Below are 16,997 nucleotides of genomic sequence, written 5' to 3'. Positions count from 1 at the left end.
AATACAAAATAAACATCCTATCGTAACACGGGGGGGGAGAAAATTTTAGATGGTAGAGAAAGAGAAATGTCCTGGAGAAGCTTAAAATTATTGTTTTAATAACCAAGTTAAGGATAACAAATTACAAATGGTAAAAAGCACCTAATATGACCAAATCCATAATATCACTAGGAAAATGCAACTGGTAATGAACATAAAAACAAGCATATTAATGAAGTATGTATATGTACAGGAGTGGGTTGATGAGCAATCCAGTCCGGAACAAAAGGCAGAAAGGCAGGGATTACAAGTGAGGCAGGTTAGGTGAGAGTGAGTACCCAAAGATAATTAATAGCAAAATAATAAAATACAGATTTAGAATTACATAACTAGGCCGTATCAGGGGAGACAATGTTCCCTACAGCCACTGCCGAATATTTAAGGGCCTCTAGAATTTTCAGATAGTGGTGTTTAAATACTGTCGGGGATTTCCAACCTGTATATTTTTTAAGATCCTCAGAGTTCATATGATGAAAATAATTAACTGAGGTAGCCACTGCCCGGATATCATGGACATGAGGGACTGAATCCGGATTGGCTTGTTTAATAAAATAAAGAATTTGTTGTCTGATGGCCTTCAAGGAAATGGTTCCACCATTTTCTCTAATAAAAAGAGGACCTGAAGACTTTTTAGAAGTTCTGCCCAGATAAGATTTCAATGTGGAAGAGGGACAATCTTCCATGGAGACCACCTGTTTTGTGGGTCCTCATTCTTTGCTAAGAATTTCCGATCTGGAGAGAGCAGAACTTCTCCTGACGGGAGGAAATCAATATGACTTGGTTCTCTAGAGAGAGCCGACAGTTCAGATATTCTGGCGCCTGAGGCCAGACTCATAAAAATAATGTTTTCCTGAGAAGGGTTATATATGAGCATGATTCATAATCAGTATCAGAAGCCAACCTGAGTACGTCATTTAAAAACCAGGAGACCGTGTGAGGGTGGTCTACCGGTCTCAGACAAGCACATGCTCTAGGGATAGACGAGAAGTACGAATCTGTTAAATTAATATGAAAGCCAAACTGAAATATCTTTAGATGGACAAACACCTTGTTAGTAGAGTATAAGTTGCAAATTTTTAAGTTCTTGAATTAGTGCACAATGACCCAAGTTGTCTGGTGTAGATGTGTAGGACTCCAGAAGTCTAAGCTTTGTGATTGCAAGAATGAAATGGATAAGGGGAGAATGAGGATGAATAACCTTAACCCATACCATCAACAAAAGTGGGTGAAACTTGATATGTTGCTGCAGTAGTCCTTAATTAACATGAATCTGACAGTCTGTGGGAAACATCTCTCAATTAGAATCTTGCAAACTTAGTATTGTGCATCCTACTGACAGCCATTAGGAAACTTTATACATTGAGCATCTCAACTGTCATGTGTTATCCACTTTTTCAGTGCCCCACCCCACCATTAAGACAGGAGAATTGGACTGAACCAAGTTTTTCTTGTAAGAATTTCTTGCCATTGCCAGCTGGCAAAAATGGGTCTTGGGTGCAGTTAGCATGCTCTTTTCTGAGGGAGTCCAGGTATCAGATGACATTGTAAAAAACAAGAGAGTGATGACTTCTCTTGGCTAGTCCTTGATCATCCCTGTTTGGATGATGATCCTGGTTTGAAGCTTATTCTTTGGGGCAGGTAGTACCTGCACTAGGTGATATTATTATTATTATTATTATTATTATTATTATTATTAATTATTATTATTATTAATCAGAAGATAAACTATTCATGTGGAACAAGCCTACAGGGGCTATTGAACTGAAATTCAACCCTCTAAGAATACGGTGTTAATTTGACAGGAGTTATAGGATAGGAAAAACCGGAAGAAATCAGTTATCAGAAAAGAAAAAAATAAATGAATAAATTAGTAATAGGTAAACAGATCAAAACAAATGAATTATTAAAATACAAGATTAATTGTTTTACGGTACTAATGCATTGCGTGGAACTTTTGAGGCTCTAATTGCACAATATCCTCAGAGATAACTTCATGTTCCTCATCCTAGTATACCTCATCTTTTCTTATTATGTACTCATTTATGCATCCTTTGAGAGACAGGCTTGGAGGGGTATTCAGTATCACATCTCACTAAAGATAAACAGTTTTTCGTGCATAACAGTTATTCTCCTTAGCATGTGTAGCTGGCTCTTTACTTAGAGTCAGTACAAAAAAAAATATAAAAAAAAAACATATATCCCATTATACTCATAATTAGTATATTGTTCATACGCAAACAAACTTTCGGTCTTAACAATAGGATAATTTCTAGTGCCTAGCTGGATCCAGTTAAATCGCAGATAAAAGCAAGGAATCTTGTGAGATCTGGCAACACATGCATATATATTGGGTGAAGAGTGGTCAAGGACTCGTATCTACGCCACCACGTCAGTCTTTTCTTAACTGCCTGGGCGAGAGTTGTGGTTGACCTTTCTCAGCCTTTACCCAGTTCATTGCCCATTTCGATTGTGCTTTAGTGTGTGTGTGTGTGTGTGCTGCTATTTTGGCTTCTTCTGCTCTTTCTCGGCCTCGTCAACCTGTGTGCCCCGGAACTCCAGGTTTTCCGTGTTCTTGTTTTTTGGCTTCGGCTGTGACCGACCCCCACATCACTTGTAGTAGGTTTCATTATAATGTTTGTACAATAACGAATCCTTGCATGGAATGCCGTGCGTGGCCTAAAGAGCAGTGGAAGTTATTTTGTAGCAAGAGGGAGCATCGTAGGGTTTCTACTCTTCCTTTGTGGGAGGGTTTTTCTTCTCCTCTTCCCGATGCTTCTTCTCCTGCTATGATCACACCCCATAGTAGTGTTGTGCCTTCGTCCCCTTCCATTACTTCCATCAATTCATCGTTGGAAGTACCGGGAGGCCTTCAGGCTGATTTATGTAATGTCGCCCCTTCCTCTTCAAGTGTTAATTTGATTCCCGAGAGGGAGGAGGCTTTTTCATCATTGTCTTTTATTGCAGAGTTGGAGGTGTCCAAGATGGCGGCGCTTTGGGGGACGCTTGGGCTATGGGGTTCACTTTCCTTGGAGGGTTTGCTGACACATTTCATGGATGCTCGTTACCCCCTTCTCATGCTGTCCAGGCCCTCCCCCCTTCTCCTGGCCTTGTCTTCGTGGGTAACCGAGGTCAGCCATTTTGTATTGCTCCACCAGTGACAGTTGCTGCTTCTTCAAATCAGAGGGAAGCTGTGGTGTCAGGCCCGCTAGTGACGTCACGGGTCAGTCATTTTGTATCCCTCCGCCAGTGGTGTCTGCTTCCTGTTCGGATTGAGGGGAAGCCATGACGTCATCGCCGCTTATGGCATCACTTCCATCGATGACGTCACTCCCAGTCGTCTCCACTGCGCCGCCTCGATCGTCTGTGTTGTCATCGTTTGCTGCCATGACATCATCTCTGCCATCCAGTTTGCTTCATCTCCCTTCCATGTCATTGGCGTCTTCTCTTGGTGATCTGTCTGAGGCTTTATGCCAGGCGGTTCTTAAGAGATTGGACTCTGTTTTAGAAGATAAGTTGGCTGCCATGTTGGCCTCTCTTTCTCCCCCATCTCCGCCACGTTGGCGTATCAAGCGTTGGAAAGCTAAGGACTTTGCCCTTTCTTTGCCTGCGAGTGAGGAGCTACATGCCCGTGTTCCTGAGAGTGTTGGTGTTTCAGAGAGTTGTAGTGCATCTTCCCCTGTGTGATCTGCAGTGGCTGCTTCGTCCTCTGCATCGAGTCACGACTATTTTGCAACCTCCCCTGTTTGTGCACATGTTGCAGGTACTCCCACTTCTCCTTCTCCAGGGCCTATTCGTTGCTGTAAGGATCTCAAGGCGCCTGTCAAGAGGTCGAAGGTTGTGAGAGTGGAGTTGGTGCAGCAGGAGTGTTTGCCTACCCCTCCCCCTGGTACTTCCAGGAGTTCACCTCCGAGGGATTCCCGTTCGATCTCAAGTATTCGGGATTCCTCTCCAACTCAAGCTTGTACGTCTGCCACACCCGTGCCTGTTCATGGGAGAGTGTGTAGTGATGTCCCTGGTGTTGTGGTTGGCTCGTCATGGGAGTCGGCGCTTGGATCCAGCCCAGACAAGTTAGTTGGTGTTTCGGGCTGTTTGGCTGCTGGTTCTTCCGTTAATTCAAATGAGGAAGGCGCTTTAGATGAGCCTGCACACCCTTCTCATCGTCAGTCTCCATTGCCGTAGAAGGAGGAGGGAGACATGCAAGTGATTTTGTCTTCCCTTTCAGAAGTTGTCGATCTCATTCGTGGATTCAACAATTTGGAGAGTAGGACTTGGGCTCGGTCGTCTTACACTCATTCCTGCTTGGAAACCTTGCTGGGAGCTACGCAGAATCCCAAGTCATCGTTTCAACTTCCCTTGTCGGGGCACTTCCAGTCGGTCTTTCATAAGGTTAACGCCTCTGTTTCAGATCGGTACGGTTCGCTTCACTCTAGGGGCTCTGCCAAGCTGCTACCCCCGCCTCTCACGAGGCATAGGAAGTACTATGCTACAAACTCTGCATTTTTTATGTCAAGTTATCTTAACCCAGATGTCATTCATCTGGAGCTGGGATTGACTTTGGAGCAGGTGAGGTCGGTGGGTCCATCCTTGTTTCCACAGGATACCTCAGCGTTGGAATCTACAGCAGCCTCCATGTTGCAGATGGTTTCTTGGCTGGACTTCTGGTCTATGGTCATTGCCAAGATACCTTCTGTTGGAGTCTCAATTTTCTGTTCCCTCGGACCGAGCTGGAGGATGCGATAGACTGGTGCCGGGCTGACACCAAGGACAGATTAGTGCACTAGGCTGTGTCTAAGTCAGAGTCTCGTCCTTGGAGATGTCTGGCTCCTCCTCCTCCCCCTGCCCAGCAGCAATCACGAAGATTGTTGCTTGGTAGGTTGTTGAAGAGTTTGGTTTCAGCAGGGCCCCCCCGTTTGTCCTAGCCTAGGTCAGAGGACCAACGTCCCTTTCGCTCCCGTACCTTTAAGCCGAGAAGGGGCCTCAGGGGCAGAGGTAAAGGGGGCCTTCAGTAGGTTAGGCGCCTCTCCCTCTCCTGTGCCATAGGTGGGGGGTTGCCTGGCGGGCCATTGGGCCAAGTGACAGAGTTAGGGCGGAGAAGTGGGTGGTAGATGTCCTTTGGGTGGGGTACCTACTGCCATTTGACTTCTTACCTCCTCTGTCGGACAAGCCACAGGTCAGGAGGGCGTATCCTCCAGATTCTCTGAAGTTCTTGGCTCTTTGGGAGGAAGTGAAGAAGATGCTGGACAGGGATGTGATAGAGGAAGTGGTGCGTCCGTCTCCAGGGTTTTACAGTCGCATCTTGGTGCCCAAGGCGTCGGGAGGTTGGACACCTGTGATCGACTTATCCACCTTGAATCACCTCATCAGGAAGACATGGTTCAAGATGGAGACCCCGCGTTCAGTGTTGGCAGCCGTGAGGGAAGGCGACTTCATGCTATCGATAGACCTGAGGGATGCATACTTCCAGATCCCTATTCATCCGACGTCCAGGAAGTTCCTTCGCTTCTCTCTCCTCTCTCGGAGACAAGGTCTTCAAGTTCAAAGTCCTGTGCTTAGGGCTGACCACAGCCCCTCAAGTGTTCGCAAGGGTCTTCTCTCTCGTATCAAGTTGGGCCCATGCTCAGGGGATCCGTTTGCTGAGGTACCTTGACAATTGGTTGGTCTTAGCAGGTTCCAAGGAAAAGCTGCTGCAGGACAGAGATCGTCTGCTTCAGTTCTGTCTGGAACTGGGCATCATGGTCAACCAGGAAAAGTCAAACCTCGTACCTGGGCATGGTCATCGATACGGAGGTTGCAAGAGTTTTCCCGTCGGATCAGGGGTTGAAGAAGTTGCAAGTGGTGGTGCGTGACTTCCTCTCGGAGCCACATCATTCAGCTCATCAGTGGCAGGCTCTTCTGGGAGTTTTGTCTTCCCTGGAGAAACTGGTCCCTCATGAGCGTCTTCATCTTCGGTCTCTACAATGGAGACTGGTCTCCGGTGGGGGACTCGCCCCTGTTAAAGGTTCCTCTGTCTCTGGAAGTGAGAGAAGACCTTCGTTGGTGGTTGGACAACCAAAATCTTTTGAAGGGTGTCCCTCTGCATTCTCTCCCACCGGACTTCCTTCTGTTTTCAGATGCCTCCCTCACAGGTTGGGGGGCTCATTTAGGTAGGCAGCCTCATTGCCTCAGGGGTTTGGAGTTTGGAGGACAAACAGCAACATATCAACGTCTTGGAGTTGAAGGCAGCCTTCCTGGGTCTGAAGGAGTTTAGGGAGAAGGTAGAGGGTCATTCTGTCATTCTCATGTCGGACAACACCACGGTGGTCACTTATGTGAACAAACAGGGAGGCCTGGTTTCACGTCAACTTCATGCTTTGACCATCGAGGTTCACCAGTGGGTGGTCAGCAATTCAGTAGAGCTCTCAGCCAGGTATATCCCAGGCAAACGGAATGTGGTCGCAGACAAACTCAGTTGTCGGGATCAGATCCTAGTCATAGAGTGGTCCCTTCATCAAGTTCGGTTCAACAGGAAACTGGAGATATTCTGTTTAGTGGTTCCAGATCCGTTAGCGTTAGCGGAGGACGCATTCCAAGATCCCTGGGACAACCTGGAGGTGTATGCCTTCCCTCCATTTTGTTTGATCCATCAAGTTCTGAACAGGCTGATGAGTTCGCAGGTCCTCAGGATGACTTTGGTAGCCCCTCTGTGGCCTCAGGCGGAATGGTTTCCAGATCTGCTGTCGTTGTTGTCGATGGTTCAGAGGGAAATTCCCCCTTGGCGGCATCTCCTGTGTCAGCCGCATGTTGAAAGGTTCCACCAGTCAGTAGAATCCCTGTCTCTTCACTGGTTGGAGGCTGTCAAGTATCTCCTCTGAGTGTGAGGCTTTTCTCAGAGAACAGTAGGGTGTGTCCAGCAGTCTCAGAAGGTCGATCTCTGCGGTTTACCAAGGCAAATGGGCGATCTACTGTGATTGGTGTCATAAACAGGGTTTTTCTCCACTCACAACCTCTATTCAGCGAATAGGAGACTTTTTAACCTTCCTCAGAGATGAGAAATGTTTGTCCGTTTCTGCCATTAGAGGCTACAGGGCGGCCCTGAGTTTAGTGTTACGCCTTAGAGGTATCGACATCTCGCCCTGGGAACTTTCCTTGCTAGTTAAGGGGTTTGAGCAATTGAGTTCTCCTAGAGAGCTCAAGCCTCCAATGTGGGATGTTTCCTTGGTTCTCAAGAGCTTCACAAAGGGTCCATCTGAGCCTTTGCGTCGCTCATCTGACAGGAACTTGACACTCAAGACGGTTTTCCTCCTGGCCTTGGCATCTTCGAAGAGGATAGGAGAGCTCCACAGTCTGAGCTATGATGTGCTTACACCAGGGGTTGGGGGTCGGTGTTCTTCGAATTTGTCCAGGAATTCGTGGCCAAGACCCAAAATCCCTATGTGCACGATGATAGGTTCACTTCATTTTCCATTCTACCACTGAATGACTTTGTGGGTGGTGATGCTCAAGAGCTTTTGTTGTGTCCTGTCTGGGCCCTACGTTGCTATCCTAAAAGGACACGGCACCTTAGGCCAGGCTGCCGCAGACTTTTTGTTAGCACAAGACTTACAAAGAAAGAGTGTCGAAGAACAATATCTCTTTTTGGATACAGGAAGCCATCAGACAGGTATACTTGACTCTTGATGATTCTGCCACCATATCTATGCAGGCTAGAGCGCATGACGTTAGGAGTATTGGTCCCTCTCTGGCTTTCAAAAAGAACTTGGCTGTACAGCTGGTACTTGGTTACGCCAGTCCATGTTCACCTCTTTCTATCTTAAGGATGTTGCCCACAGATCTACAGACACATTTCCCCTGGGTCCTGTGGTGGCTGCCCAACAGATTGTGTAACTCATAGTTGTGCTTAACTGGGCACTTTTGTATCTACTTAAGATGATTGTGTGGATGAGAGAATGAGTGAGTTGGCTGGTCTCTTTCTTTCTCTTGTACCTTTCCCTCTTCCTTTGGGCGGGTTAAGGAATAGACACGTCATTCGCTGGACTGGTCTGATACAGGTGAGTAAGGTAGTCATACTGATAGTGTGGTCGCTTGGTATACAAATATCCAACCCTCTATTTGGTAGCCTATGCACTGCTCCTTGGCAAGGGGGAGTTGGGAGTGGTAACAAACCCTGGTGTGTTGGTTTGTTATTAGACAGTCAAAGTTTCTCTTTGGTTCCCTATACGTACATTGATTCTCCCATATATTATTGTACGTCGCTCAGTGTCTGGGTGGTTAGATATCAATTTATCTAGCTTCTCACAGGCTTCATTCCCTCTCCAGAAGTTATTTCTTCTGGAGCTGGACTGGTGGGTAGGCCCCCAGCCGGTTTAAGATGTCTTGTACCTCCCTCCAAGTATGAATCTATCCTATTGTTAAGACCGAAGGTTGTTCACGTATGAACAAATGACAAATTTTCTAAGACAATTTGTATTTTTCATAGCTACAGACCTGAGGTCTTAACATTGTACTGCCCACCTCTAGCTGCCCCTCTGTCTGCCAAGACATCCTGAGTTGGGAAAGACTGACATGGTGGCATAGATGCATGGTCCTTGACCACTCTTCACCCGATATACGCACACATTGCCAGATCTCACAAGATTCCTTGCTTTCATCTGCGATTTAACCGGATCCAGCTAGGCACTAGAAATTATCCTATTGTTAAGACCTCAGGTTTGTAGCTATAAAAAATACAAATTGTCTTAGAAAATTTGTCATTTTTCAGCAGCTGCTTGACATTATGGTCAGCATGGTGTAGATCTGTAGCTTTTTCATTATCTTGTACTGCAGAGGTATGGGAGAAGCGTTTGTATTAAAAACTTATTTAATTCAAATTAGCTTTTAAGCTTATTACATGAAGAGGAATTGATTGAAGTTTTATCATGTAAGTCTGTACAATGTAGTTAATGATAACTGTTTTTCTTACAGGTGGCAACACAGGTTTAGTAGGTGGGAGTGTACCTGTTTTTGATGAAATAATTATATCCACATCTCTTATGAATGAAGTTGAAAATGTAGACTGCCTGTCAGGAGTTGTGAAATGCCAGTCTGGCTGTGTATTAGAGGCTTTGGATCAGCATGTTGCTGAGTTTGGACTTATGATTCCTTTGGATTTAGGGGCAAAAGGGAGTTGTCACATTGGAGGAAATGTGTCAACAAATGCAGGTAAGATATCTTTATGCTGATATTGTCACCATGATCAATTGTATGTATTGGGTACACCACTCCAAGCAGGGGCGTGATTTGTATTTGTTCCTACACAATATGCAAACCTTTGGTCCTTTACATTAGGAATTACATTAGTACCCTAGACTTCGAACTTAATGCAATTCGGAAGGCTATTCGAAATACAATTTGTTTGAAATATGAAACAGATGTCCCCATAAGAAATTAAGGGAATCAGGGCAATTCTTTCTAACCAACCCAAAAAGTCCTTTTCACATTCTTTTCCATTATTAATGTGTTCAAAAGTTAAATTAAGAGTGTAAAGTAATAAAAAAGTACATTATATGAAGTGCAATTTTCAAGAAATTTTGTTTCCTTGTACAATTTAAGAATTGTATGGTGAAAATGGCGCTCAACTGGCTCGGGGATGGAGGGAGGAGAAACAGGAACCCTTTGAAGAAACTGAAATGGTTGCAATGGGCAAAGGTTATTAACAAAATCAGTTTGATTCACATTTTACATGGATATCTGGTTAATGGTGCCAATAACCGGTTAATTGCACCTCCTTTATGTATGTTATGGCGCCATAACTCTATTTCTGGGCTCGACCTGTGTTGCCCAGTGAAATGTTCCTATAGCACTCATTTCTAGGTATAAATAAATGCTAAATGTACCATATGGAATGCCAGAGTTACTACCTCTGGCTTGCTCACCCTCAAAGGGTGTCGGTATAGCGTCAGGGGCGAGTGGAAGCCACTATCACAGATACTTCACCAAATAGATCTCTCCTCTCTCAAAATCCCCCTCTGCAGAGGTGCCGTTACAACGGCTACCTTCCGCTCGCTACTACTACTGCCTCTGCCAAGAACACCATTCCTTCAATAGCACTCGAAGCGTTAACGCGTTTGTTTTTGCTGCAAGGTATTTGTGAATTTTGGAAGTCATCATGTCTCCAGACCTTCAAGAAGCATCTTCATCTAAGTTGAGTATATTATTTGTTGACTTTGAACGCGGTTAGGCAACTATGCATCAAGTATGGTGTTGTTTAATAACGAAGCGTTGCATGGGAGCCGAGCGTATCGCTGTCCCCGTCGGCCATTTTGGATGCATTGTAGACCGCGTGCTTGGTCTTCTCAACTTTTTATTGCGGTGTATATTTTATGTTCCCCTTTTTTGCACATCACGTATACGTTACAGTTGTTGTGAAATTTTACTATTTCGCTCCTGATGGGTACCTATAGGTTGGTGTATCACGGTTTGAACCATTACATTATTTAGCCTCTTTAGGGGGTTTCCCTCGTTTACCATGAGTCCTTCAGGAGTGATTTGGTTCCCTCACGAAAGTGCGGTGATATTTTTCATTCCTACGTCATGCGCGAGTATTGTGTTTGAGGCGACCTAGGCTAGCCTAGCGATACGCCCTTTTAGTTTTGGGAGGTAAAGGAAACCCTCATTCATTCGCGGTTCTCATGCATGTAGTGTATGTGGTATTATTTATTTTATTATATAATATATTGCTAATTGTATTTTGATGAGGTTTGGAAGTCCTACACAAATATCTTCCTACCCTAGCCTACCCAACCAGATCTAGGCTAGGTTTTGGAAGGTAGGCTAGGCGGTTGAGAGTACTTCTCGCTACCCATAGTTGGTACTAGTCCTGGCTAACCTGACCAGACTGACATATTAGTTTTGGAGGGTGATCCATTACTAGAGAGTTCCTCGCTTGTTATGTAATGTAGGTGCTAGGCCTTTCTTACCTGACCAGGTCGATATATTCGATTTTGGAGGGTTAGGTTAGGCTCTAGACTGTCCTCTTTTGTGACGAACTAGTAGGCGCCAATCCTAGGCTACCTGACCAGATCGGGGTATCCAATTTTGGAGGGTTAGGCTAGGCTCGTAGATGGGCTTGCCTTTATTTGTCGGTACTTCCAATAATTCCTTATCAATAATTTTGTAAAGTATAGCCTTGGCCGTTACCTCCTCTAGGGTGTCAGTTGGCCTGCCGTCTTCTGCCCCTTTAGTAGTAGGCTATTTCACGGCTTCTCGGTTGCTGTTGCCAGGCGATTACTAGTTTACCTTTCTCCTCCGGGCTCTTCCTTCCGTTCCGGACTCATTCTGGCGGTGCTTCAGTAGCTCGCTGACCAAGTAATCCTGCTGGTGAACAGCAGCTGGAGCAGCGAGCACTGTTCCGGGGGATTAGAAGATTATGTAGTCTCTGCTGGTATGTCTCCGGGCCTGTGTTTATTCCGGCGAGGTGTGGTCTACCATCACATTCGCCAGGATGTTATACGCCGGAGTTCTTAGTACTGTTGTTCCCACCGCTCTGTTTTCTGTATTTCTCTGGTGTTATTGCTGCTTCCCCACTCCGGTGGGGGCGGAACTAGGCTTAGAGAATGCGTTTCCAATTGACTTGGAATTGCTACTCTACTCCGGTGCGATCAGACTCAGACTTAGGTTTTACCTTGTTTCCCTGTTCTGCTCGTATCAGGCCAACTCCGCCGGTCATAGCTATTGCGATAACGAGATTATGGATTCCAGAGCAGGCGGAGACATTCAGAGCTTTAATGTTAAGAAAATTTTATTATGTAGTCTCTGTTGGTATGTCTCAGGGCCTGTGCTTATTCCGGCGAGGTGTGGTCTACCATCACATTCGCCAGGATGTTATACGCCGGAGTTCTTAGTACCGCTGTTCCCGCCGCTCTGTTTTCCGTATTTCTCTGGTGTTATCGCTGCTTCCCCACTCCAGTGGGGGCGGAACTAGGCTTAGAGAATGCATTTTCAATTGACTTGGAATTGCTACTCTACTCCGGTGCGATCAGACTTAGGCTTAGGTTTTACCTTGTTTCCCTGTTCTGCTCATATCAGGCCAACTCCGCCGGTCATAGCTATTGCGATAACGAGATTATGGATTCCGGAGCAGGCGAAGACATTCAAAGCTTTAATGTTAAGTAAAATTTTATTTAATAGTTGATGTTTACCTTTAGCTGGTTTTAGTAGAACTAGTCTAAGTGTACACATACCGCAGGAATTAACTCCGGCGGAACTATTTTGAAGGTACTCATGTATCAATTCCAACTTACAGATGGTACGCTGTCTGGAGTTGGGGTGCGCAGCCGTTCTCCAGCAACCGTGTGGGCATGAGGTCTGCCGATCTCATGCCAGCTGTGCGGTGCAGGTTGACGACCTCTTAGTCTGGTATCCAGACGGCTGCGAAGTGTGTTACGCTTTGGTGGGGAACGTGACTAATGAGTCGGTAGGTACCATCCTCACCTCAGTAATGTTTTGATTTTTAGGATATAGTTCCGCTACTGGAGGATCTGATTTCGTCCTCTCTTACAGACCCCTCTGGCGCTCAAGGCCTCCTCGTTGTCGAACCTTAAGGTCTGGGGGGGTTTATGGGAGGAACGTTGCCACTGGATGCCCCTATGTGCTGTCGGAGGAGATGTGTTCTCTCCTTAATCCAAACGCAAGGACGTTGGCAGCAGTAGCTAGGGAAGTGGCGGCCCCTATCATCGAGAGGATCCGTTTGGAAACCCAGGCCCCTCCGGAAGACCAAGAGGGCTTGTGCGAGGAGGTGACAGAGGAGGTGTCGGCCATCAGTCTGCATTGCGAGCCAATGACCATCGACTCACAGGAAGAAAGTAGGGAGGTAAGTGAGGCAGGTGGCTTTAGATCTTAAACACTTGCTTTTAGCCCAACTCCTTCTTCCTCTTCCTTTCAGGGCCTCTCAAAGTCCATGATCCTTGGGGATAGGTCTGGTTCTGTGATCCCCAAGGTGAAAACCCTGAAAAAGAAGTCCCTGCCGAAGGCTGCCAGACCAGCTAAGCCTTCTCCGGCGGGCTCCGCCAGGTCGTCACTGGCCCCCAAGCCTTTGGCTTCCTCGGCAAAAGCTACTCCCCCACCTAAGGGGTCGAGAGCTAAGGGTTCTAAAGCCAGACCGACGGAGTCCGGCTTCGACCCTGATGCCTTCACTAATCTTCTCATGGAGAAGATGGGCAGTATTGTGGACTCGAGATTCCAATCGATGTCCTCTCAGCTCACCTCGGGTTTAGAGACATCGGTGCAGTCCGTCCTGTCTGGCTCAGGGACTACAGACTCAGGAGAGCTTGCTGGCCAGACTTATCCAGTCCGGAGGCACACAGCAGTCCTTTATTGTGCCGGATTCATCTAAGCTCCCGCCATTCGAGGACAACAACCCATGGCGGTTGGCGCTGCATGCTCCCTTTTCGGATGGCATGCTGACAATTGAAGGCTGTGGAACCCATCCCTTGAAAGATTACGAGTTCTTCCCGGCGGACCTCCAATTTCCCTTCCTAGGCTACGCTCGGTTAGCCGAGGAAGCGTTTTTCAGGGTAGACAGGGTCCCAAAGGAGACTGTGATCTATCCTAGGGATCAGGCACAGTCGGCATGGGTCCGCACTCTTTCTTAATGGGATTGTGTCAACACCAAGTTGACGCCACACAAAGGTTGCTACACCATGTTCGTGGTGGGGGATAACATCCCGACCCCTTGCACATCTAAGATCGCGGAGTTAACTCTGCAGGCTGGAATGGAGGAGAAACCAATGCCTCAGCTTCGAGAGACAGAGTCTACCTCTCTGCTCTTTCCCGGAGATTTGGAGTGCTGGGTGGGTGCAGGAAGCATGTCCTTGCCAATGCTTCCATCAGACATGAGCCTAATAAGCTTATTAAGGCCTCAATCTGGGGACCCAACCTCTTTCCTGATGACGTGGTTAACAGCGTCATCAGTGAGGCGGCTAGGGCTAACCAGAACCTTTGTGTCCGCTGGGGCCTTCCCTTCAAAAGGAAGTTTGAGACCTCCGGACCGCAAGCCAAGGGTAGGAAGAAGGCCAGGAAGTATCAGCCCTTCCAGGCCTCTCAGACACAAACGGTGGTGCAAGCAGTTCCCGTCTCCCAGCTTGGTCAACCTTCAACCTCTAAGGCACGACCACAACAACAATTTGTACTGCTACAGAGTCAGCCAACTCATCAGTCCTCGAGTTCGGCTACTTTTGTGACGTCCCAGGCCTTCAACACTTCGTTTGAAGCGCAAGGGGCGTTTCAAGGCTATAACAGGCACGCAAGGGGTAGCAGAGCAAGAGGAGCTTACCGGCACAGAGCTGGTTCCAGAGCTCTCTCCAGAGGCAGAGGTTTCAGAGGAGGCAGAGGAAGTAAGACCTCATCCAGTCAATGAGCCTCTCCAGGTAGGCAGGAGACTGTACCTCTTCCGGGACCATTGGACCTTCAGTACGTGGGCCCACAGTATTGTATCAAAAGGTCTGGGGTGGAGATGGATAAAAGGGCCTCCTCCTCCAGTCAGCTTCCACCAAATTCCAACGACAGACCTTCTAGACTATGCCAAAGACCTTCTTCAAAAGAAGGCAATAAAGAAAGTCAGTCACCTGAAATTTCAAGGACGTTTGTTCAGTGTACCAAAGAAGGACTCGGACAAACGAAGAGTGATTCTGGACTTGTCCCGTCTCAACTCATACATTCAATGCGACAAGTTCCGCATGCTAACCGTCTCGCAGCTGCGGACATTACTTCCCCTTGGGGTCGTCACCACCTCTATCGATCTTACAGACGCTTACTATCACGTCCCGATAGCAAGAAACTTCTCTCCCTACCTAGGCTTCAAGCTAGGAAAACAGGCTTACTCATTCAGAGTCATGCCATTTGGGCTCAATATAGTGCCCAGAATATTCATCAAGCTAGGAGAGAGACAGTAGTGCAGGAACTAAGAGCTCAGGGGGTGATGCTAGTAGCTTACCTAGACGACTGGCTCATTTGGGGAACCAACGACAAGGAATGTCGCAGGGCAACAGCCAAAGTTATAAAATTTCTAGAGTATCTGGGATTCCAGATAAACAAGAAAAAGTCCTGTCTCATTCCGGCGTCTCGCTTTCGATGGTTGGGAATCCAATGGGACCTAACCGCACACAAACTATCTCTTCCACTAAACAAGTGCAGAGAGATAGCGAAAGCTACGAGACAATTCCTCAAGAACAGGCGGGCCTCTCGTCGTACCCAAGAAAGAGTCTTAGGTTCACTTCAGTTTGCTTCGATAACAGATGTTCTGTTGAAAGCCAAACTGAAGGACATCAATCGGGTATGGCGGAAAAGAGCCAACAGCAGGCTCAGAGACAAAATCTCCTTGATTCCACCAATACTAAGGAAAAGACTTCGTCCATGGACGAGAGTCAAGAGTCTTTCCAAGTCAATGCTGCTACAGTTTCCCCCGCCATCTGTAGTAGTCCACACGGACGCCTCTCTGAGCGGATGGGGGCGCCATTCTCAGTAAAAGAAGGTTCAAGGAACATGGTTGACAACATTCTGCCAGTTCCATATCAACGTACTAGAAGCAATGGCCATTTTCCTGACCCTGAAACGACTAGTTCCGGCCAGGAATATTCATATCAGACTAGTTTTGGACAGTGCAGTGATAGTTTACTGCATAAACAGAGGAGGCTCCAAGTCGAACCACATAAATCATGTGATGATAGCAATCTTTTCGTTGGCAATGAAACATCATTGGCACCTGTCAGCCACTTACCTGGCAGGAGCAAGAAATGTCATTGCTGACTCACTGTCCAGAACAACTCCGCTGGAGTCGGAGTGGTCCTTGGACGCAAAGTCATTCAATGGGATTTGCCTACAAATCCGGGCCTCCAGTAGACCTGTTCGCCACGGAGTCCAACCACAAACTTCTGTGTTATGTGGCTCCCAATTTGGATCCTCTGGCTCACGCCACAGATGCGATGTCCATAGACTGGAACAATTGGCAGAAGATTTACCTATTTCCGCCAATAAACCTCTTGATGAAAGTTCTACACAAACTCAGATTTTTCAAAGGACAGATAGCACTGGTAGCACCCAACTGGCCGAAGAGCAATTGGTTTCCTCTTCTACTAAAGTTGAAACTCCGTCACAGACGGATTCCCAACCCAAAGCTGACTCAGGTGGTACAAACTCGGACTGTGTCAGCTTCCTCAAGAATTCTGAATGCCCTAACTTTATGGACTTCATGAAGTTTGCGGCACAAAAGGATGCTAATATTGACCCGCTAAACACACTGTTCGTGGAGTCAGACAAAAGAGAATCGACACTCCGGCAGTATGATTCGGCAGTGAGGAAGTTAGCCATCTTTCTAAAAGAATCGGATGTTCAGACGATGACTACGAATCTGACAATTTCATTTTTTAGAACTCTGTTCGAAAAAGGCCTAGCTGCTAGTACCATTACTACGACTAAATCTGCCTTGAGGAAGATATTTCAGTTTGGCTTTAATATTGATTTAACAGATTCGTACTTCTCGTCTATCCCTAGAGCATGTGCTCATCTGAGACCAGTAGACCGTCCTCACACGGTCTCCTGGTTTTTAAATGACGTACTCAGGTTGGCTTCAGATACTGATAATGAATAATGCTCACATATAACCCTTCTCAGGAAAACATTATTTTTAATGAGTCTGGCCTCAGGTGCCAAAATATCTGAACTGTCGGCTCTCTCTAGAGAACCAAATCATATTGATTTCCTCCCGTCAGGAGAAGTTCTGCTCTCTCCAGATCGGAAATTCTTAGCAAAGAATGAAGACCCATAGAACAGATGGTCTCCATGGAAGATTGTCCCTCTTCCACAGGACCCATCATTATGTCCTATTATTACATTAAAATCTTATCTGGGCAGAACTTCTAAAAGGTCTTCAGGTCCTCTTTTTATTAGAGAGAATGGTAGAACCATTTCCTTGAAGGCCATCAGACAACAAATTCTTTATTTTATTA

General features: G+C 46.5%; 1 protein-coding gene across 7 annotated transcripts in view; it reads left to right on the top strand.

Moving 5' to 3' along the window:
• Positions 1-16,997, top strand: part of LOC135211092 (D-2-hydroxyglutarate dehydrogenase, mitochondrial-like) — a 166,977-nt gene that overhangs the window by 67,669 nt on the left and 82,311 nt on the right. For all 7 annotated transcript variants that reach the window (XM_064244170.1, XM_064244168.1, XM_064244166.1 and 4 more), the window contains one exon: positions 8,980-9,216. In XM_064244170.1, the coding sequence (XP_064100240.1) occupies positions 8,980-9,216 (237 nt within the window). The remainder of the gene's footprint in view (positions 1-8,979; positions 9,217-16,997) is intronic.

The sequence above is a fragment of the Macrobrachium nipponense genome, chromosome 4, assembly GCF_015104395.2.
Source record: "Macrobrachium nipponense isolate FS-2020 chromosome 4, ASM1510439v2, whole genome shotgun sequence".
NCBI classification, from domain to species: Eukaryota; Metazoa; Arthropoda; class Malacostraca; order Decapoda; family Palaemonidae; genus Macrobrachium; species Macrobrachium nipponense.
This window is presented reverse-complemented; position numbering and strand designations above follow the sequence as displayed.